This window comes from Vigna unguiculata, chromosome 10 (genome assembly GCF_004118075.2).
Source record: "Vigna unguiculata cultivar IT97K-499-35 chromosome 10, ASM411807v1, whole genome shotgun sequence".
Classification (NCBI taxonomy): domain Eukaryota; kingdom Viridiplantae; phylum Streptophyta; class Magnoliopsida; order Fabales; family Fabaceae; genus Vigna; species Vigna unguiculata.
In genome coordinates this window covers 27,891,626-27,914,824 of record NC_040288.1, presented here as the reverse complement: position 1 = coordinate 27,914,824, position 23,199 = coordinate 27,891,626, and the positions used below count along the sequence as shown (strand labels likewise).

The 23,199-nt window shown below is 32.6% G+C and overlaps 2 protein-coding genes across 2 annotated transcripts; one reads left to right on the top strand and one right to left on the bottom strand.

Annotated features, from left to right (window-relative positions):
- Positions 1-482: 482 nt before the first annotated feature.
- Positions 483-1,976, bottom strand: LOC114165480. Its single transcript, XM_028050094.1, has one exon. It carries the CDS (start codon positions 1,974-1,976, stop codon positions 483-485), a length of 1,494 nt encoding a protein of 497 aa, XP_027905895.1.
- Positions 1,977-20,910: 18,934 nt separating this feature from the next.
- Positions 20,911-21,945, top strand: LOC114165479. The gene has a single exon (XM_028050093.1). It carries the CDS (start codon positions 20,911-20,913, stop codon positions 21,943-21,945), a length of 1,035 nt encoding a protein of 344 aa, XP_027905894.1.
- Positions 21,946-23,199: the final 1,254 nt, after the last annotated feature.

The window sequence follows — 23,199 nt, the reverse complement described above, 5'->3', positions numbered from 1 at the left end:
TTAATGGCTTCTTCTGCAATGTACCGCTCTATAATTGAAGCTTCTGGTCAATACTGATTCTTGACATATCCCTTTAAGATCTTCATGTATCTTTCCACTGGGTACATCCATCTCAAGAAAACTGGCCCACATAATCGAATTTCCCTCACAAGATGAACTATCAAATGAACCATGATATCGAAAAATGAAGGTGGAAAATACATTTCCAATTGACACAATAGTCTAATGGCCTCATTATCAAATCGTCTAACACTCGAGGGTCAATAACTTTCTTGCATATGGCATTGAAGAACATACACAAACGTGTTAGAATACCTCTGACAGAAGTAGGTAAGATGGCTCGAAAAGCTACTAGTAAAAGTTGTTGCATCAACACATGACAATCGTAAGACTTTAAACCGACTAACTTTAAATCTTGCATAGAAACAATGGTACTAATATTTGAAGAGTAACCTTGGGGAACCTTCACACTTCTTAAACACTCACAAAAAAATTTGCTTCTCTTTTCTAGAAAGAGTGTGACAAGTTGGAGGCAGGTAGGTTCGTCTTCCAATTGATTGTGCATGTAACTCAGAACGGATGCCCATTTCAGCCAAATCTTGTCGTGCTTTAACTCCATCTTTAGTCTTTCCTTTTACATTTAGTAAAGTCCCGATGACGCTATCACATACATTTTTTTCGACGTGCATCACGTCCGTACAATGTCGTACATCAAGTTTACACCAATATGGAAGATTAAAGAAGATTGATCGTTTCTTCCAAATGTTTTTCTTCGTGGTCTTTTTCTTTGGATGTTTCTCAAACACAATGTCAATGTTTTCCACTTGGTTGTATATTTCTTCACCATTGCGGGGTCTCGCTACAACTTCATCCTCAAGACTTCCATTAAATGCTTTTTTCATTCTACGATAAGGATGATTTCGAGGAAGGAACTTTCGATGTCTTGTATACACAATTTTCTGACCGTGCTTCAATTGAATATAACTCGTGTTTTTTTCATAAATGGGACATGCAAAATGACCTTTAACACTGTAACCACTCAAGTTTCTATACTCTGGAAAATCATGTATGGTGCAAAACAACATTGCACGCAAACAAAACAATTCTTGAGAATATGAATCATACACATCGACACCTTCTTCCCATAACAGTTTCAAATCATCGATCAACGGCTTTAGGTACACATCAATGTCATTTTCAGGTTGTCTAGAACCCGATATCATCATAGATAACATCATATATTTCCTCTTCATGCATAACAAAGGAGATAAATTGTAAATCATCAGCAAAACTGGTCGTGAACTATGTTTGCTACTTAAGTTCCCATAAGGATTCATACCATCTGTAGCAAGTCCAAGTCTTAAGTTTCTTGGCTCAACACCAAATTCTGGAAATGTTTCATCAATCTTCTTCCATTGTGGAGAATCAACTGGGTGTCGAAGAAGATTATCACACTTTCTTTCATCAACGTGCCATTTCAGGTTTTTTGCATCTTCTTTAATGGAAAATAGTCGTTTGAATCTAGGTATTATAGGAAGGTACCACATCACCTTAGCAGGTAGACCATCTTTGTCTTCATCGCCACTATTTCCATCAATTTTCTTTTTAAACCGCGATAAATCACATGTTGGACACGCCTTTAGTGAAGCAAACTCATCTCTGTATAAAACACAATCATTTGGGCATGCATGTATCTTTTGATATTCCAAACCCATTGGACATAAAACTTTCTTCGCCTCGTAATTACGGATAGGTAACGTGTTATTTTCTGGAAGCATCTCCTTTAACAACTCCAACAATTCTGTGAAACTTGTATCCGTCCATCCATGCCTTGCTTTTAAACTAAATAATTTCAAAGTTGCTGACATTCGCGTAAAGTTAGTGCATCCTGGGTACAATTCTTCCTCTGAATCGGACTTAAGAGAATCATATAAATGAACTTTTCCAAAATTCTCCTTCCCAACATCACGTACCATATCTTCTAAATGATCATTCATCCAGTCGTCTACATAATCTGTTCCTCGTGACGTTGTAGGCTTGTCTAATACTTCTCCATGTCAAGTCCAAAGTGTATAACTTCTCATTATACCAAAGATGAATAGATGATCACACATTGTTCCCAAGTCATGACATATTTGATTAAGACAACGAACACAAGGACAAAAATATGTCCCGTTACTTGAGATTGCGTGTTCTTGAACATATTGCAAAAACTCAGAAACCCTTTTTTCATACTCTTCACTTATGTGACGCTCATTCATCCAGCTTCGATCCATACTATGTTCGTAAAAAACTCAATCAATCTCAAACTTTTAACTCTCACAAGGTGAGGCCCTACCCATTCGAAAAAATTATTTTTCATAATTTGCTAACACATATACAAATAAGTCAAACATCATAAATTTCACAAAATTTCGACAACATTTTGCATTGGTCTCTAAAGTACACGAAATGAAAGTGATTAATCATGATCACAATCAAGTATGCATCCAGAGAACAACACAAATTAGCCTCAATCGAAATTTTGTGAAATTTATGCATAAACCTCAATGTATGCGTTATAACAAATTATGAAAAATAATTCTTCCAAACTGTCCGATCGGACAATTCAAGATTTAATACAAACGATTAAAAATTTAATCATTTGTACTAAATCTTAAACGGGAACTAAGGTTCGCTCAGTATTTAATTAATATTATAATAAATCTTCATATATAAAACAACAATGCAACCATAGTATTAAAAAATCAAATAAAATTGAAAATATTTTAAATAAAAGAAATCTAACAATAAACATAAATTTCTTTCAAAATTATGTAAATATTAATACAAAAATTCAAAATAAAAAAGTAGACCCAAAAAACTAACTAAAAAATATTCAAAATGTTAAACTACAACGGTAAAAGAAAATTCAATTACATACATACAATATGAACACACTAACAAAATGCAAAAAGAAGGATAAGTAAAGATAACCTCTTGTTGCAAAACCAAAATCGAAGTTGGAGGAGAGTGGTCTTAGGGGCCGAACATGCTACTGGCTGGCCAAATATGCGAAAGAAAAACACTACCAAATGGGAACGAAAACGATAAATATTGGGCTCAAAACTCAAAACTCAAAACCAATCCACACAACAAAATCCAACAACTTTCAGTGGTGAAAAATGAAAAAACGTACCTACAATGGCGTTGTCGCCGACACGGAAGGGAGAATGTGCGAGGTCAATATTCCGTTTCACACACCATGGAGACGAAGAATAACACTGCAAAATGGAGACGAAAACAAAAACTCCTAAATCAATTCACAAATCAAAACCCAACAACTTTCAGTGGTGGAAAACGAAGAAACTGACCTGCAATGGTGGCTCTCGCTGTCGCCGACACGGAGGAGAAGAACGCACAACGTAACAGAGGGGAGGAGAGGGGTTCGCGTTGGTTTTAGGAAAAAATTGACGTCTGTGCTGTGCTAGGCTGACGTAATTTAACGTCGGGGATCTCTAGGGCCGACGTAATTTGACGTTAGGGAGCTGATAGGTCGACGTCCTTTTGAAGATGACGTCGGGGCACTGATGGGCAGACGTTAAATTTGTCCAGTTATTTACAAAACTGCCACTGGTCATTTTTTACGTTGGTGTTCTTTTGAGTAGACGTTAAAGAGGTGACGTTGAAGACCTTTTTGTATTAGTGAATGATTGAACTATTATAGAAACGTTTAATTATATATAAAAGTTTTGAATTAAATGAATAAGCATTAGACTGAATAACAAATATATAACAGTAATAATGAATAACGAGTAATAGTTGATATATGAAAATTAGAGATGTCAAAATGAAAATTAATACTAATTAAAAATAAAAGATAAAGAAATTATAAGACAATGTAACATTTAAATGACTTAGTGACATAAATATGTGCATTTTATTGTTTTGGAGTGAAAAGGAAAAAGAAAATCTCAAGGAAAAGCAAACTGAAGAGAATTAATTTCAATTTGAATAAGAAGCAATGATTACCTTCTTTTTTATAAATGCAAACGTTAACACTTTGTAAGAGAGGAAGAAAAAAAAGAAAAAACAATAGAAGAGAGCGTAAACTGAAGAAAATCAATGAAAAAGCTAAAAGGCGAGGTTAACAAAGAGAAGGCGAGGTTAGCATAGATATCTACCCTCTTTTATAAATAAATAAATATATATATATATATATATATATATATATATATATATAAATAAATAAAGAGGATTTCCCATTTTACTTGCTTTCACTAGAAATTGACAAAATGTATGTTTTTCCTGAGATGATATGGTATAACATGCAGACGAATATGTGTATTTTCCTTCTTCACTCATAGTCGCATGAAGCTCTGGACGTATACCCATATAGGCAAGATCAAATCGATAGTTTATATTATCTTTTGTCTTATTTTCAAGATCCATCAATGTTCCTATTATGTTATCACTAACATTTTTTTCAATATGTATGACATCTAGATTGTGGCATAATTTTAGACATTTTCAATAAGACAACTAAAAAAAATGCTTTTTTTCTTCCAATTCTTAAGTAATTGTATTCCTCATCGCTTTCTTTTCCTTATAAACTTACCAAATGTTACCTGAATATAATTATTATTAATTAATAAGAGTAAAAATAAATGATAAAAAATGTTGAACTCATTTCCGTAATGTTTAAATTTTAAAAAATATTTAAATAAATGATATCTTTTCCTTTAATTCGATCTTGAAGAGAGAGAAAATAATATATAAATTTAACAATTATTTAAATAAATAATAAAAATATAAAAATAAATGAATCAATATTTAGTAACAAAAATAATAATTCTAACCTGATCAAATTGTTGATATTGTTAAACTATATCATGTCCGGATAATTGTCTTAGAGCTAGACGCTTTTCTTTAGTACCATCGAAAGCTTTGGTATTATTTCTCCAAGAATGTTGAAGTGGCAAAAATCGATAACTTCCCATATAACAATTTTTTTTCCATTTAGTAAACTTAAGGACCATGTATCCTCATTACAACAAGGGCATGCAAAATTTCCTTTAGTGCTCCATCCTGATAGATTTCCATATGCGAGAAAATCATTAATAGTCCACAAAATTGATGCATGTAATTGAAACGTTTCTTTCATTGACGCGTCATATGTCTCTACACCTTTTTCTCACAATTCTTTTAATTCATCAATCAAAGATTGTAAATACACATCAATGTCATTTCCAGGAGCTTTAGGACCCATAATAAGTGTTGAGATTATGAAATAAGAATCCTTCATGCACATCCAAGGTGGCAAATTGTAAGGAATTAAAACAATGGGCCACACACTATATGAAGTACTCATGTTTCCAAATGGATTGAAACAATCACTTGCTAGGTCAAGTCTAACATTGCGTGAATCTTCTGCAAATGATGGATATTCTAAGTCAAAACTTTTTCCAAGCAATAGAATCAGTTGGATGTCTCATTTTCCAATCTTCGTAAAAAGGCCTATCTTTGTGCCACCTCATTTCTTTTGCAATATCAGGTGATTCATATAATTGTTGTAACCTTAGAGCTAAAAGGAAATAACGCATAACTTTGTTGGGTAACTTGTTATTCAAATCTTTATATCGAGGAAATTTACAGGTTGGACATGATATTGATTTCAAATAATCACCTCGAAATAGAATTCCTTCCTCAAAGCCATTAAATGCAAATTCAATAAAGTTAAGAACTCCTTTTTCGTACAAAGGATCTGTCGTATCAATAATTTGCATCCACTTTTTTATCTAATTCCATTCCTATAAAAAAAATATATATTATATTTTCACTATGTGAAATCATACAAATTAAATGTATTTAAAGAATAAATGAAAATCAAAATTGAAACATATTAAATTATATAATTGATAAATAATGATAGTTTCGTTTGTTCTAACCAGGAATGAGTGACGATGGAAAGAATAATATTTTTGAAAAATCGAACTTGAACTTTTGAGGATTCATCACCGAGTTGTTGATGAAGACTATGAAAATACAATTGAGTATTGAAGTGAATGAGAGAATTGACTAAATATTCTATATAAGATTAATAAGTATTTATAAACTTTTGAATCTAAACTAAAATACTAAAAAATAGTATTTAAAATAAACCAAAAATATAATTGGTTATTGACTACTTTCCACTAAATCGAGAACTAACTATTACTATCATATTGGATAAGAGATAAAGATCTTACATATATTTTCAGGTAAAACTATCGTACAAATTTAAAACTTTAATATACTAAATCCAATATTAAATATACTAAATTCAGACTTCTCTTTTTCGATTTGTCTAACTTCTTCAGATCTGTAGTTATTTTTGTGGTATCTCTGTTTTCGTCATTCTTTTCAGATGAATGAAATGAGAAGATCCGAAGATATCATTTTTTTTACCCAGATCTGAAGATGTTGTATCTCTGTTTTCGTTTGTGTTTTCACCTTTCTCAAGCAAACAACTCATATTCTTCTTATATTTTCTCAAATCTAACTTTTTTTTGCTTTTTTCTACAGGTCTAATATAGGTCACTGCGACATATGGTTTTTTTACCCATATTTCGTTTTTATTTTAACCTTTCTCAAGCAAACAACTCATATTCTTCTTATATTTTCTCAGATCTAACTATTTTTTGCGTTGATGGTATTTTTCTTTTTTCTACAAGTCTAATATGGATCACTGAGACATATGGTTTTTTTTACCCAGATTTCCTTTTTATTTTCAGCTTTCTGAAGCAAACAACTCATATTCTTCTTATATTTACTTTGATCTAACTATTTTTTGCGTTGATGGTATTTATCTTTTGATTACAAGCTTCAAATGAAGAGTTCAAACACATGCAAGAGTCTTTCTCGCTGTACAACTTAACTGGTATGTAATTTTTATGACCAGATTCCTTTTTTTTACCAATGTTTATTTTTTTCACCTTTTAAAAGCAAATTGTTCATCTTCTTTTTTTTTTTCCTGATCTCTATTTTGGTCATTTTTTACTGATCACTGAAATTAGTCTAACATTGGTCACTACGAGATATCATTTTTTTACCTAGATTTTTTTTTTGGTTTCAGCTTTTTCAAGGTAATAGGTCAGATTTTTCTTATATTTACTTTGATCTAACTATTTTTTGCGTTGATGTTATTTTTCTTTTGTTAACAGGCTTCAAATGAAGAGTTCAAACACATGTAAGAGTATTTTTTGTTGTACAACTTAACTGGTATGTAATTTTTATGACCATCTTCCGTTTTTTTTACCAATTTTTCTGAATTTTTTCACCTTTTACAAGCAAATCGTTCATCTTCTTCTTTTTTTTTTGCTTCATCTCTGTTTTGGTCATTTTGTTACGTTGATGGTATCTTTCCTTTTTTCGGTATTTTATCACCAATTTTTATCTTAGATGTAATGCATTTTACCCAAATTCTTTCGGTATTTTTACGTAATGCATTTTATCACCAAATTTCTTTATTTTTACCCGATTTTCGTTTTTATTTTGACCTTTTACAATCAAATAGTACATCATAGACTATTATTTTTACCCATATTTCGTTTTTTTCATGTCATATCTTACATTTTTACCCAGTTTTCATTTTCTTTCATCTTACTTACAATTACGCGTATCATATATCTCTAGCTATAGACCTCCAATTCGAATCTCCACCGTTCAAATTAAATGATCACCTGTTATGAATCCTCTGTCAAAAATTCAGCTAAATTGAACGATAACAAATTAGAAAACCACCGCCTAACAGTCCTTGTTGCACAAAAAATCTAAGAAACAACGTAATTACACCAACTTTGGTCAGTTTAAAGACACTCAATTACACAACCACATATCTCCTACTTCAATTATATTCATATATATATATATATATATATATATATATATATATATATATATATATATATATATATATATATATATATATATATATGCCTTCACAATTGAGATTATGACAACACTTGTATTTAACCAAGAGTTAATATTCATATGAACTCTAAAAAACATAACCCAAAATGCATATTCTCATACAAACCCCTAGACTTATCTCAAACAGTACCCACAAAATCCCCTTTAAACAAACCCTCATGTCAACCCAAAATTTTCTAAGAATGTATATTAAAATTCCCAAATTCCTATACAAGATAAAATATTATATTATCTTGATATAAAATTGAGAATGAAATTAGATTTAAATAATTTTACCTTCTATTTCTTAGGTTTTCATGGATGGTTAATATATAAGATACCCCACTGCCATCCAATCTTGAAACTTGAATTGAATCTTTTACATAATATTATACTATCATTATATTATATATACAGATATATACACGTATCAAATAACCCACACTTAATATAGCTTAAGATGTGGATATATAATATATTATATCCCTCCCTTAAAATGAACAAGGAACAATCCAAAATTAACTAAACCCTTTCTCACTTTCGTGGTCCCATTAGATACAAAGATGTCATAAATTCTAGGCTAAAATCCATTCACTCACGTGCAACCACACAATTATAAAAGAAATGAATCTAAAAGTGAATTAAACCAATGGAAGAGATAAAACGGCCCCACACCCATAAATGTGTTTCCCTTTTTTTTTTCAACAGTGGGCCCCCTTGATCAAATAATATACCATGGAATTAAACTAAGTTTGAAGCAAAAGGAATGCACTGGAAACTAACCAAAACGTAACCCATTTTCGAAAACATTTGGTTATGTATTTGATTTGTAATAAACGCACCCCTGCAATACCAACAATACATACCCAATGACTGCACTCTTCCTCGCTTAAATTTTGATAACAATTTTTATGTGCAATGAGTGTGAATAACCAACCAAAGGCCGACACTGAATCACGCTCCTAACCAAGGTTATTAGGTTTTAACCCAAAAGGTACAAATGTTGCCCACCAAGTGTTTCCATCCCACCCCCATGAAACTCTGATAAATAGGGTTTTAATCAAAACTGCGTCAGACATACACACTCTAACGCTGCCCATCGATTGACGTAGAAAGACCCACTCCAAACCTTCACAGTTGTATCCCCTACTGCACCAAATCAACCCAACAATTTGCTATACCAAGCCAACGAATAAAAAATCATGCACAGGTTCACACACTCGAAAGTCACAAAAAAACCAACGGAAAGAAAATAAAGACATTCAACATTTTGATATCTGAGAGCAAACAACAAGAATCAAGCATCAAACTGCAAAAGAGTAAAGAAACAAGTTCAGCTTCTCCTAAGCTAGAATTTCTGTTACAATGATTTCCCTTAACATTCCTCTTTTACCTTAACATTCCTCTTTACTCCTAATTTGTCCCACCTTTTTACTCTAACCAAGGTTTGAATCCATGGCCTCCTAATTACCAAGTACATGCACAACCATCAAACTAATTCATATTTTTTGGTAATTCTTACTTCTTTATGTGTGTCCTTGTTTGAAGTTATTAAGGACTACGTAGGTTCATGTCCTTCTCATTGCATGTAATCGATGAGACATAGTGAAGAAAGAAAAAGTGTTGAAACTCCCTTCTAATATATCTCATCTCACAGGGTCCTCTCTGCAGAACAGAAATTTGGTTTTCAAAGAATTTGTTTTTAGGACACGGCAGATTCTTTAGTGGTTGTTTCTCCGATATCATCAATGATTTGATATTGACACCAGTGCAGAAAGGGCTTTCTGCCCCGGTTATTTTCGACATTTTGCCTCGGGTCTGGAACCGAGGCATATTGGGGCGAGGCCAAAAGGTACATCTTTTGGCCTCGGTTATCACCCGAGGCCATAGACCCAGTTTTTTGCCTCGGTCTTGATAAGAACCGAGGCATATTCCTTTACTCGTCAGTTCCACAAGCTGGTCCATAATCAAATCTGATTCTCTGCAAATTGGAAGTTCTGAAGGAGTTCGTCTGCCATTATTCTCATTCAATTTCGACACTGAGGTCTTCTCGCACACCAGAACAAACTCAGAAAAAACAAAAATACACATCTATGAATTCAAAGCAAACACAAAAAATTAAATGCTTAAACAAAGAGAGTGTTGACGTGAGATTTCGTTTCTGGTTAACGAAGATTGATGAATAATGAGCACCATCAACGTAAAAATCAACGGTGTTGCTTCACTCTCCTTCAACGTGTACCCCAAACGCACCACTGTTTTCACCTTCACCCTCCTTCACTCACTTTTCTCTCTTCTTCTTCTTCTTCTTCACTGCTCACACCAAACAAAAACTTTAGAGAGAGAAAGAGAGAGAGACCACAACGAAATTACCCAAGATGTTGCTGGGTAAGAGACCTCGTCCTCCAATGAAGAGAACCACCAGCATGTCCGAAATAACGTTGGATCTGAACGCCGCCGCCTCCGATGCAACCGACCTAACCTAGACTGACGAGGGTTTGGCGCGGACGCTGTGGGTTGCGCAAGGCACCAGGTGGAGGAGCTGTGTCGTCGTCGACCCCGTGTCCGCAACATCGCTCGCGCAAGGCACCAGGTGGAGGAGCTCCTCGGTGGCGCCTGACTTGGTGAGGAGGACGAAGGGGCGGAATTTCGAACAGAGGCGCTGCTGGCGCGGGGACTTTAACAGAGGCTATGACGCGGGGAGGAAGAAGGGTTCGCGAATTTCGAACCCTAAATAAACCCTATGGCTTCGGTTGTTAGAGGAACCGAAGCCATTGACCCCCTTTTGGCATCGGGTCTTCTTGGACCGAGGCCTATACCCAGCCACTTTTTGGCTTCGGGTCCTACTGGACCGAGGCCTATACCCCTCTTTGGCACCAGTTTTGAGCGAACCGGGGCCTATACCCTCTTTGGCTTCGGGTATTTGGAGAACCGAGGCCTAAAACTTGGCTCTAATTGCAAAAATGCCACCGCGCCATTATATGCTTCAGTTCCTGGCCAACCGAAGCATATAAGGCGAGGTAAAATGGACATTCTGCACTAGTGTGAACCTTCACCTTTTCAATATTTGAATTGGGTTCAGCGAAGATGTGGAGAGTGGTCAGTTTCATCATTCATACATTGGATGAATTGGGAATGCTTTGTTGCAAGCTTATTGGATTAAAAGCAGAAGACCCCTTCCAGAAAATTTCTTCTCCGAGGCTGAAAAAGCAACCAGAAGAAAGGTTAGTTGCAGCGAGAATATAAAACTGGAAACAAAATTTTGAGAAAAATCTTATCCAAAAAATTTAAAACTAATATAAAACAAATGTAACAATTTATTTAATCACCAAAAAGTTTACTTTTATACATCATGTAAATTATTTTGGAATATAAAGGTTGATAGATTTAACAACATTTTCTTCTTAAATTTAATATGATTGAATTAGTATTTTTAAGTTTATATTTATTTCAAATAATCGATTAAAATAATCACCTTGTCGCTCAAATCTTTTATTTGCCCCGCCATCACCGTTAGAGACGTTGCCAACGAATGTCAATGCCACCATATTCTCCCCCTTTACAGGCAGACACAATTGCTTCCTAAACCCACAACCTCCATCACCTCCTTTTATTACTAGAGTAGCCATCGACGACAATCAATTGCCACAGTCGGTGCTTCATTGGAATGTTATTCTTGTTATAGCTTTGCTCTTTGATTTCTAATGATGCTGTGTTTGATTGGATATAAGGTGAATGAGATGAGGGAATGTGTAGTTACATGCTCTTTGGTTAGGCTATGGGGATGAGGAGAGATAGAAAAAGGGAGTTTAATCTACTTGTTTTGAGATAGGAGTAAAGCGGGTTTTTTTAAAGGAGAAAAAGAAGTTGTTTGTGTGTGATTATGTGTTGGTCGATTCATTCTGAATTGGAAATTGATTAAGGAAGAAGATGAAGTTGATTGCGGTTGAGAGTAGTGTGTTGATTTTATGGAAAGGAAGATAATGTAGAGAAAGTTTATGTGTGTTTTGTGTTGATGATGGGTGGTTTAGTGTTGAGAAAAGATGAATATGTAAAGATGGTTTTTTTTGTTTGAAGGAAGAAAATTGAGTGTGAAGTTGGACCACTGGAGAACATGAAGCGTGTTTTATGAAAATGAGAAGGAAGACACATGTCAGTGATAAAACATAATACGTCAGAGGCCACCTCAAACGAAGTGTTCCACCCTCCTATGATGTTAACTATTTAAACGACGCTGCAAAATAGAACTAAATTGACAAAACTTGACAAAAATTGAAACTTGATTAAATAAGAAAAAAATAGTACTAAATTGAACAAATTCATCAAAAATAGATACTAATTTACTATTAAGGCCTTTCTATAAATAATGTTCTTGTTAAAACTCGAGATACTAAGATGAGGGATGTCAACGGGGCGGATAGGGTACGGGTAGTAGTTCCCATGTACCCTATCCGCTGAAAAAATATTTGTCTCGTACCCGTACTCATATCCGTGTGGATATCCATTATGCGAGTACCTGCATATTTTTTTAATATCCGCGAATATCCACGGGTACCTGCGGATATTTACAAAAAGAATAATATTTAATAACATATTTTAACCATAAATTCAAATAAAAATACAATGCATAACATTTATTTAATCACCAAAAAGTTTAGTTTTATACATCATGTAAATTATTTTGGAAAATAAAGGTTGATAGATTTAACAACATTTTCTTCTTAAATTTAATATGATTGAATGGGTATTTTTAAGTTTATATTTATTTAAAATAATCGATTATTAGTATATTATTTTAGTTAAAGTATTAGATGATAGGTTGTTTTTCTTCGGAATGACTGACTATAATAATAGACAACAAATATTTAACATAAAAAAAAACTAAAAATCACTTTACTTAAAATTTGAATGAACTATCTATTTTATAATTCAAAAGATGGAAGTTTAATATAATAAAACTTGGAGTTCAAGTTTTTGATTTAAGATATGACAAGTAATTTCAAATATTTAGCCTAAAAAAATTTTAAAAATCACTTTATGTAAAATTTAAAAATCACTTTAAAAAGAAGTTGAAAGTCTAATTTAATAGAACTTTAAATACCATTTTCTATTTAAAAAATAATATTAATTTTCAACACATCAATTTGAATAAGTTATTGTTGTTTTTAAATTAATTAGTTGAAATAATTTTTTTAAATTAATATTGAATTACAATTACGTTTCTCGAAAATAAAATATGGAGATTTTAGTGTTACAAAGCACTCCTAGATAGAAAATGACTTCATTCATACATATAAAACTTCTTTCTATAGCTAGAGCGGTGGATAAAGTGTCTAGTTTCACTATTTAAATTTTAAAAGTATCGAGTAAAGTTCTTTTGCTTCTAGGAATAATTATGTAAAATGTTTGGAAGTTACATGTATTTTTTTAGAAGGCACGTAACTTTTTAGGTTAGATAAGTGTTTGTTAAATGATTTTATGCTTTCCATAATTTCAATTGTTTTTATACTAGTATTTCTACCCGTGCAACGCACGGGATATCGAATTTTAAAATGAAAAATTATAGTATATTTATTAAATTAATTTAAAATTATAAAAGTTTAATTAAATTTAATATAAATTTGATTTTATAAAATTCAATGATAATATTTTAATTGATTTTATAATAAAAATGTATTTAAGTTATTTATATATATTTTTAATAAAATGGATTATATATAACTATTTTAAATAATATATTAAGATTTAGTTAATTAAAATTAAGAAATCAAATTTAATTTTGAATGAAATATTGAGTAAAAAATGTAGAAAAATATAATAGTTGTTTCTCTAATAATAAGAATGATAGACGATATATAAAAATTGTTGAATAGACTTAATAAAGATACAAACATTAGACGATACAAAAAATGTGAAGAGTAAACGATATAAAGCTACAAATGATAGATTGTGCATATAAATGTAATGTTTAATTAGTCAGATAGTACTCACTCTCTTCAGATGTGTTAGTTTGGTACTCACTTTTAAAGATGTGTCGATCGAATCCCAACTTTTGAAAAAAAATGTTTCAATTAGGTTCCTTTCACTCTTGTAAGTCATTTTAAATATCGATATCATTAATGGCGTTAATAATTTTTTTCTCGAAGGGGGCTGATAAACACATCTTTTCCAAAATTAGGACCCAATTGACACCTTTTTAAAAGTGGATATGAAACTGACATAACCAAACAAAAGTGAGTATTATCTGACTAATTACACCTAAATATAAATAATAGATTCTTTAAAGATACAAATGTTAGACTGCAAACAAAATATAAATAGTAAACAATCAAAACTTACAAAGTGTAGACTATGTAGACAAATATAAATAATACACTATGCAAAAATACAAAGGTTAGACGTTTGATAGACTCTTCTATTGGAGTCCTTTTCTCACAATTTTTTTGGATTTTGAATTTCAAATTTTAACTTTGCTCCCATACTTTATAGCTTTTAAAATTTATAATTTAAATTCAAACTTTATTACTATATATTTTGAATTTCAAATTTGACAATATATTTCCTAATTTAGAAAAAAATTGAAATTGAGATCATTAGTAATTTTTATATCTTTAAAAATTTTAAGAATGTATAATTTTAACTTGTAATGATATACCAATGTCTATGTTATAAAAATTATTTTTTAAATTATTGTTTAAGTTTGTGTAAAATGTCAAAAATATGTGAAAATTATTTAAAAAGATTTAAAAATTCATATTTAAATTTTACAATTATTTATTTATTATTTTACACCATATTTTAATTATTTTTATTATTATTATGATATTAGGACTAATATGTTAATATATTATTATATTATTAAGAACCATAGAACTTTTGTTCTTAAATATTATATTACTTGTTTATTTTCTATATCATATTTTTAACTTTTATTGTTTTTAATTGTAAATATTAATGTATTTCCATTAAAATTTTTTAATTTATCATTTTTCAGATTTTTATAATATATAAAATACGAATCTTTCTTATAAGTTAAAAATATTTGAAAGTTAATATGTGAAAATTATTTAAAAAGATTTAAAAATTCATATTTAAATTTTACAATTATTTATTTATTATTTTACACCATATTTTAATTATTATTATTATTATTATTATTATTATTATTATTATTATTATTATATTAGGACTAATATGTTAATATATTATTATATTATTAAGAACCATAGAGCTTTTGTTCTTAAATATTATATTACTTGTTTATTTTCTATATCATATTTTTAACTTTTATTGTTTTTAATTGTAAATATTAATGTATTTCCATTAAATTTTTTTAATTTATCATTTTTCAGATTTTTATAATATATAAAATACGAACCTTTCTTATAAGTTAAAAATATTTGAATGTTGTTTAGAGACATTATAAGAATCTATTGAAAAAACTACACTATTTTACAATTTTTTTTTGAATGTTAAAATTTAAATTTTATTGGTAAATTTTTGGTTTAATTAGTCAAATAGTACCACTTTCATTCTAAAGTTTCAGTTTAGTAATTGCTTTTAGAGAAAATGTTAATGTATATATTTCGAATTCTAATTTTCACAATATATAAATTTTAATCTTGCAATAATATTGAAATTGAAATAGTTAATTATTTCCATATCTTTAAAAGTTTAAAAAATTTATAATTTTTATTTTTTACCTTATATTTTAATTATATTAACATTATTATATTTTATATTTACATTATTACATATTATTATATTTTATAATATATTATTATATCATTATGGGTCATCAGAATATTTGAATTTATATATTTTTATCAGAAATATTAAAGTATTTATTACAAAAATTAACTTTTTGTATATATTTTCATTTTAAATGTTAAATTTAATTTTTGTTATCACATTCTTTTTCTTTTACTGTCTGTTACGATTTCAAATTTGAATCGAAAGTTTATTAATATTATTATATGTATTATGATTAATTTTTCACAACTTAAAAACGATATTATTTTCAATGAATTAATTTTGAAATTTATTTTAAAAACACACGGAAGGAATATATTACCTAATATTATGTACTGCTTGATGTTTAAAAAAATCAACTATAAGAAAAGTTCAGTTTCGAAGGACATTAAATGAAAAAAAATAGTTTCCAAAGTAAATTCAATGTAATGTAATATTATATTAAAATATAAAATGATAATATTAAATTAATCCTACATAAATATAAATTTATTCTTAAATTAATATTTAAATTTAACCATAAATTGATATAAAGTTAAGAATACAACCATAATCAGTACTATTAGATCAATCAGTTTTCAAACACATTAATAGAAGAAGATTTTGGTTTCCAATGCAATATTTTAAAACCATAATTAATATAAAGTTAAGAATACAACCATAATAAGTAATATTCGATCAATCGGTTTTCAAGCACATTAATAGAAAAAGATTTTGCATTTTGTATTAATCATTAGCGATAAATAAAAAAGCATATAACATCTCAAAAAACAACATGATGATATAAAATTTTATATTTTTTATATACTTAAAATTGATAAATAATATTTTTCGTGAATGTCTTAAACTATGATTATGTGTTTGATTGATACTTCATGATTTATTGAGTCCCACAAATCATGATTGTTGTTGTTCATAATAAATAGTCATAATTCAAAATGAAAAATTCTTGGAAGACGAAAAGTTTTCCATTTATTCTTTATATTTTTGACATTTATATTGAAAGACGTAAGTGTTGATTTATAAAGTTTATTCAATAAGCTAGTTGAAATTTAAGATTTTTGAAAACTGTATAAAACTCTCTCTTAAAAAGGTAGGTAGATTTTTAAAATATTTTTCATTTAAAATTTTAATACAATAAATTCATATATAACATTGCAATGAGAAACACAAAAAGTTGTTGGTTTCTAATATTTAATGTTATTTAATGACAAAGACATTCATATGTAAGAAGCCGTAAAAATATATCTTGGAAGTAGGTTGAAACTGAAAAGTTCTTTGAGAGGTTAAAAAAATATACATTGGAAGTAGTGTTGGAAAAAACTGGAAAATTGTTTTAATTCTTCTTAACATCTTTATATTTTTGGAAGATGAAAAGTAGATTTTGAAAAATATAAATATATTTTTCAGTAAGCTATGTAAAAAAAACAAAGTCTTAATTTTTAATTTGGTAATTAAATATATTTAAGGTAAGTAATTTTATTTGCATTTATTAATATTGTTATTAATTATTAAGAAACTAGGGGTGGCAATGCGGGCCAACCCGGCCCGTTTAGGCCCGCACAACGCGGGCTGGCCCGCCCCGCCCCACATACTTTATGCGGGCTGAAAATACTGGCCCGCCCCGCATACTCTTTGGCCCGCTGGTCCGCGGGCCGGCCCACTTTTTTTTATTTTTATTTATTTATTTATTTTTTAATTTTTAATTTTTATGATAAAACTTTCAATGTTTAAAAATTGGGAAACTTTAAGAAGTTCACAAAATTAAGTAAAGACTTTGGAGAATTAGATGATAAATTGATAATTCAACATTTTCATCATATTCATACTATGACATACACAATGTATTCTTTAAATTTTAGCACATTAAAAATTACATAATACTTGTCTTTTCCAGTTATACAAGAATTTGAAACGTTAATGCAAGAGTCCATAAAAGAAGTAGTTAATATACACAAGTGCAAGTTTTTTTTTTAATTTTATGCGGGTTTGCAGGCCGGCCCGTGCGGGCCGCAGGCCTATGCGGGTCGGGCCCACACGGGCTTGTGGGCTCGATATCTTGGCCTGCCCCACGTTTTTTCTGCGAGCCTGTGGGCCAGGCCCTAATTGCCATCCCTATAAGAAACTATTAATTGATCAGATTTTAAGAAAAATGTAATATGTAATGACTATTTTTAAAATAAATTAATAAAATACATAATTTTTTTGTAGAAGAGGAGAAAATATTAATACTTATATAAAAAATATTTGTTAGTTATAAATCTTTCTTCTACTTTGAACTTTTTAAAAGTCTATGTTATCATTAATGAGACAAATTCATGGTGTCAGAACTTTATTTTAATTTGGTTTGTTCAAAAATTTAAAAACTTGGATTATGCCTTTATAATATGTATTTATTATAAAAATCAAATGTAGTTTATGATTTGCATTTACTTCACTATAAAAATTCTGAAATAGTAAATATTATCTTATCAAATAAGATTTAATGTTATAGTTTAAAGTATTAACTCTCGATGCTACAAAACATTTCAGTCGTGTAATATCCGTAAATTCCACACAAAATCTTAATTTATTTATTATATTATAATTTTTAATTAGATTTATTTTATAAAAATTAGCTACCTTCTCCAAGAAACTTTGTAAAAGTTTCTAAAGTTGTTATTTTATCATATTTACTTCAAAATATTAATTATGAAGACCACCAAATATGTATATTTTGGCACAATGCACATTAAAACTCAAAACAGTATTGTTAGCTTTGCAATTGTATATAATTATATATTAGATTAGATACTATTAGAGAATTTGGTCATTCAAAATGACTTTTACTCTATGGAAATGTGAGAAGATTTTTGGACCCCGTATAAAACTTTTTCAAGAAGGTATGTAGATTTTTTAAAATATTTTCCATTTAAAATTATAATACAATAAATTTAAATATAACATTGTATTGATACACTAAAAAAGTTGTTGGTTTCTTCATAATTAATGCTAATTAATTATAAAGATGTGTTGGAAGAGACAAATTTTTATGTTGAAAGTAGTGTTGAAAGAAACTGAAAAGTTGTTTTTATTCTCCTCAACATCTTTTAATTTTTGGAAGATGAAACATATTTTTTTGAAAAGTATAAAAAGCATATCTAGCAAGCCAAGTAAAAAAAAGTTTTAATTTTTAATTTGGTAAATAAATGTATTTGTAAATAATTTTATTTGCATTTTTTATTAATAAGAAATTATTAATTAATCAGATTCAAAAAAATTGTAATATGTAATATTATTTTTAAAACAAAAATTAAAAAATAACTAATTTTGTCTATAAAAAAAGGAGAAACTATTAATATTTATATAAAAATATTTGTTAGTTATCATTATGTATTCTTTTAATTTTAGATTATAAATCTTTTTTGTACTCTGAAATTTTTAAGACGTGGGACAAAGTCCTGGAATGACGAAGCAAACGAATATATTTCATTCATGGATTTAACTTATTAAACTTTAATAAATATTTATTGAAGCATGAGCTTTATTTCAATTTTTTTTGTTGAAAAATTTAGAAAATTTAGATTTTACCTCGATTTGCATTTATTTTAAAAATAAATTGTAGTTTATGATTTTCATTTACTTCACTATTATAATTCTTAAACAGTAAATACTATTGTATCAAATAACATGAAAATTATATTTGAAAGTGTTAGTGTATGGCCAGGTACATCCCGGCCCAGCAAGGGGAAACTGGCCGGGATCATCCCGGCCTAGGTAGGAGCATCCCCACACTCTGGCCCAACCACGGGGGCTTGGATCCAGCGCAACGCTGGCAGCCCAATAAGCGTAGTGGTCGGGTACTTCCCAACCTTCTTGGCCGAGTACATCCCGGCCCAAGGGGTAGTAGGCGGAACATGTGGTACAGAGGGGCAGCGTGCAATCAAACCCCAAAAAGGAAGGAATTGATATTTGAGAAGTACAGACGGCCAAGCCCCAAAAAGAAAGGAGTTGATATTTGAGATATACAGACGGCCAAACCCCAAAAAGGAAGGAGTTGATATGTGAGAAGTACAGACGGCCAAACCCCAAAAAGGAAGGAATGGATCTTTGACAAAAGTAAAGACGGACAAACCTTAGAATGGAAAGAGCTGATCTTTATCAAAGACACAAAAGAACAATTTCAGCCAATAAGGAAAGAACCGATGCGTGCAACCTTAGTCGGAAAGGGAAGGAATCGATCCTCGAATACAAACGGCCCACAAATATTAATAACAGGTGCATTAAGAAATTAGTATAAATTAAGGCCTAGTGAACAGGTAAAGGTACGCTTTTCTCGCTAACCAATTACACCCCATATCAATCACTCTCTGACTTGAGCGTCGGAGTGCCTGCAGGTACCCCCACCCCCGGAGTGCAGATGGTAGGGAGATCCAGGAGGAGTCCAGGGAGGAACAGGAGGAGGTTCGACATAGAGGGTTCTTGAGATCGTCTGGTTCCGCACCGAAATAGTACCGATCAGGTACAATTGGCGCCCACCGTGGGGCCAGACAATTCTCAAGCAGGATGGTGTCGACAAGAGCAGCAGTCGATCAAAATTCAGTAGCAGTAGAGATGCAACGAGAGATGAACCGCCAGTTGGAAGAATTAAGGTGCAAGAACGAGGAAGAATTGAACGCCCTAAGAGAGGAGAACTAGCGGATACGAGCGCAAATTGAGAAAAATCCCCCCCAAAGGGAGGAATCTCGTAGCAGTGAAGAGGGAGGGGACGGTACTGGACGAGACGAGTCCCGAGCACAAACCACCACCAACCAAACAGAAGCAAGGCCCAGAGCAGCCAGACGCCACCCCTTCGTGGACGGGATCATGGAAGCGGAACTTCCTGCACGTTGGAAGGGGTTGACTATGAGCCAGTACGATGGCACTACTGATCCGGAGGAGCACATGGACGTCTTCACCATTCAGGCAGGATTGTATACTTCGGACGACGCAATCCTCTGTCGTGTTTTCCCAACATCCCTAAAAGGGCCTGCACTCAATTGGTTCACACGATTACCACCCAACTCTATCGACTGTTTCGATACGTTGACCACCCGTTTCGTCATACAGTTTGCCACTAGTAAGCCACACCACCTTACTTCTCTGACATTGGTAAATATACGACAGGAAAAAGGAGAGTCTCTGCGGGAGTTTATGGAATGATTTGGGAAGATATACTTGAATATCTCTAATTTAAATCCTGAGGTTGCCATGCACCACCTCATCACAGCACTAAAGCCTGGCCCTTTCGTTGACAGTCTATGCAAGAAGCCCGTGAACAATCTGGATGAGCTTCGGACCAAGGCCACCAAATTCATGCAGATGGAGGAACTGAAAGAATTCTGCAATACAACTCGACCGGACGCACAGGAGAAGAGGCACCATAATAGAGAGCGAACATTGGCACCCCGATCCGGCCATAGGTTCAAAGACTCTAGGCAGCTGAAATACAGCAGGTACACGCCCCTCGTGTCCAACAAAGCCAGAATTCTGGAAGAAGCACTGAACACCGATCTAATAACAGCCCCTCGAAGGGCCCCGACTCCCCCAAACGTCGATACCACCAAGCATTGTTGGTATCACCGAAATTATGGGCATACAACAGAAGAATGTTTTACCTTGAAAGATAAAATCGAGGAACTGATACAAGCGGGAGACTTAAGAAGATTCGTAAAACAGGAAGGCGGGGGATTCTCTTCAAGGGGAGAACGAGAAAAACGCTACGAGGAGCAACCACGAAGGACATCGGGGTACCGAGAGAGGGAAGGAGAAGGCACCCACAGAAGGGCCGAACCCAAAAAAGATGATGAGCGGGATACGAGAGAAAGGCCACTGAGAGGAGTAATTAATTACATTTCAAGAGGCTTCGCAGGAGGTGGGGCCACTACGTCCGCAAGAAAGAAGTATGTGCGAGCGATTCAGAGCGTCAATGCCGTGACAGTATCTCCCAGGCGACACATGCCACCCATCACGTTCCGAGATGATGATTTCCAAGCGATCGACCCCCAACATGATGACCCAATGGTGATATCAGTAGAGATCGAGGACTTCGCGGTCAGGAAAACCCTGGTGGACCCGGGTAGTTCGGTGGACATCCTATACCGGGGCACTCTCAGAAAGCTGAAAATTCCAGAAGGGGAGATCCAACAATACTCAGAGCCGATCGTGGGCTTTTCAGGGGAGCGAGTGAATACGAAAGGCTACGTTGACTTGTTCACCAAGTTCGGGGTAAGAATGGTAACATGAATGGTAAAAATTCGATACCTTATTGTTGATGCTCACACCTCTTATAATATTTTGCTAGGGAGACCCTAGTTGAATACGCTTGGTGCAGTAGTATCAACATATCACTTGGCCATGAAGTTTTCGTCAGCCTCAGGGACATAATCAGGGTGCACGTAGACCAACCGACTGCTCGTAGATGCTATGCGGACAATTTGAGAGAAAGACCCAAGTCTCCTCCCAGACGAATAGTGAATAATGTTGAGAAGGTCCCAAGGGAAGCGGAAGTAGACCTGGATCCTCGGGTCAGCAGTGAGGAGAGGGTGGAACCAATCGAAAGCACAAAAGAATTCCATTTCGATGAGCATCGGTACACCCATGTTATCAGGACACTTGTAATGTGATTTTCAGCTGATCGTAGGGCACTTGGACGACACTTTCCAGGTAAAGGACCCCCTCCTATTACAATATTATCACGTTGTGCAGGGCATGTTGAACAGATTCAGAACATCAAGCGTAAAGCATGTTGATAGAGCCCAAAATTTCAGAGCCGACCTGCTCTCGAAGTTGGCGACTACCAAAGTAAAGGGACAACATCATACAATGATCCATGCCACACCCGACCGTCCTACTGTAACTCTGGCAGAATGCAATACTATTGAGACAATCGCACCAGATGAGGAAGAGTGGATGGCTCCTATTATACAGTTCATTCAACACGGTAACACGGACGGAATTGATGACCCTATCATGCGTAGGAAAGCTTCTCGATTCACTTTGGTTGGTGAAGAATTGTACAAACGAGGCTTCTCCAACCCTCTATTAAAATGCGTCACAAACCGCGAAGCCCAGTATATTATGGAAGAGTTACACACGGGGATTTGTGGCTTACATTCAGGACCCCGAACCATGGCAGCTCGGGTATTACGAGCAGGATACTATTGGCCGACTATCAAAGAAGACTGCGAGAAGTACGTAAGGAAGTGCACCCAGTGCCAATAGCACGATAACATGATACATCTTAAGTCAGAGGAGTTACACGGTATTACCTCCCCTTGGCCTTTCGCCAAGTGGGGCATGGATATCGTAGGGCCCTTCAGCCCAGGGAAAGGTCAGGTAAAGTTCACTAAGTGGATTGAGGCGGAGCCACTAGCCTTGATCATGGCCCAGCAGGTACAGAAATTGTCTGGAAGAATATAGTGTGCAGGTTCGGCATACCAAGCATCGTCATAACAGATAATGGTAGACAGTTCATCGACAAGGGGCTAGCCGAGTTCT

Bases quoted from the DNA above. Each gene is read 5' to 3' on its own strand.
- LOC114165480 (XM_028050094.1), bottom strand. From the start codon at position 1,976: ATGGTACGTGATGTTGGGAAGGAGAATTTTGGAAAAGTTCATTTATAT.
- LOC114165479 (XM_028050093.1), top strand. From the start codon at position 20,911: ATGCACCACCTCATCACAGCACTAAAGCCTGGCCCTTTCGTTGACAGT.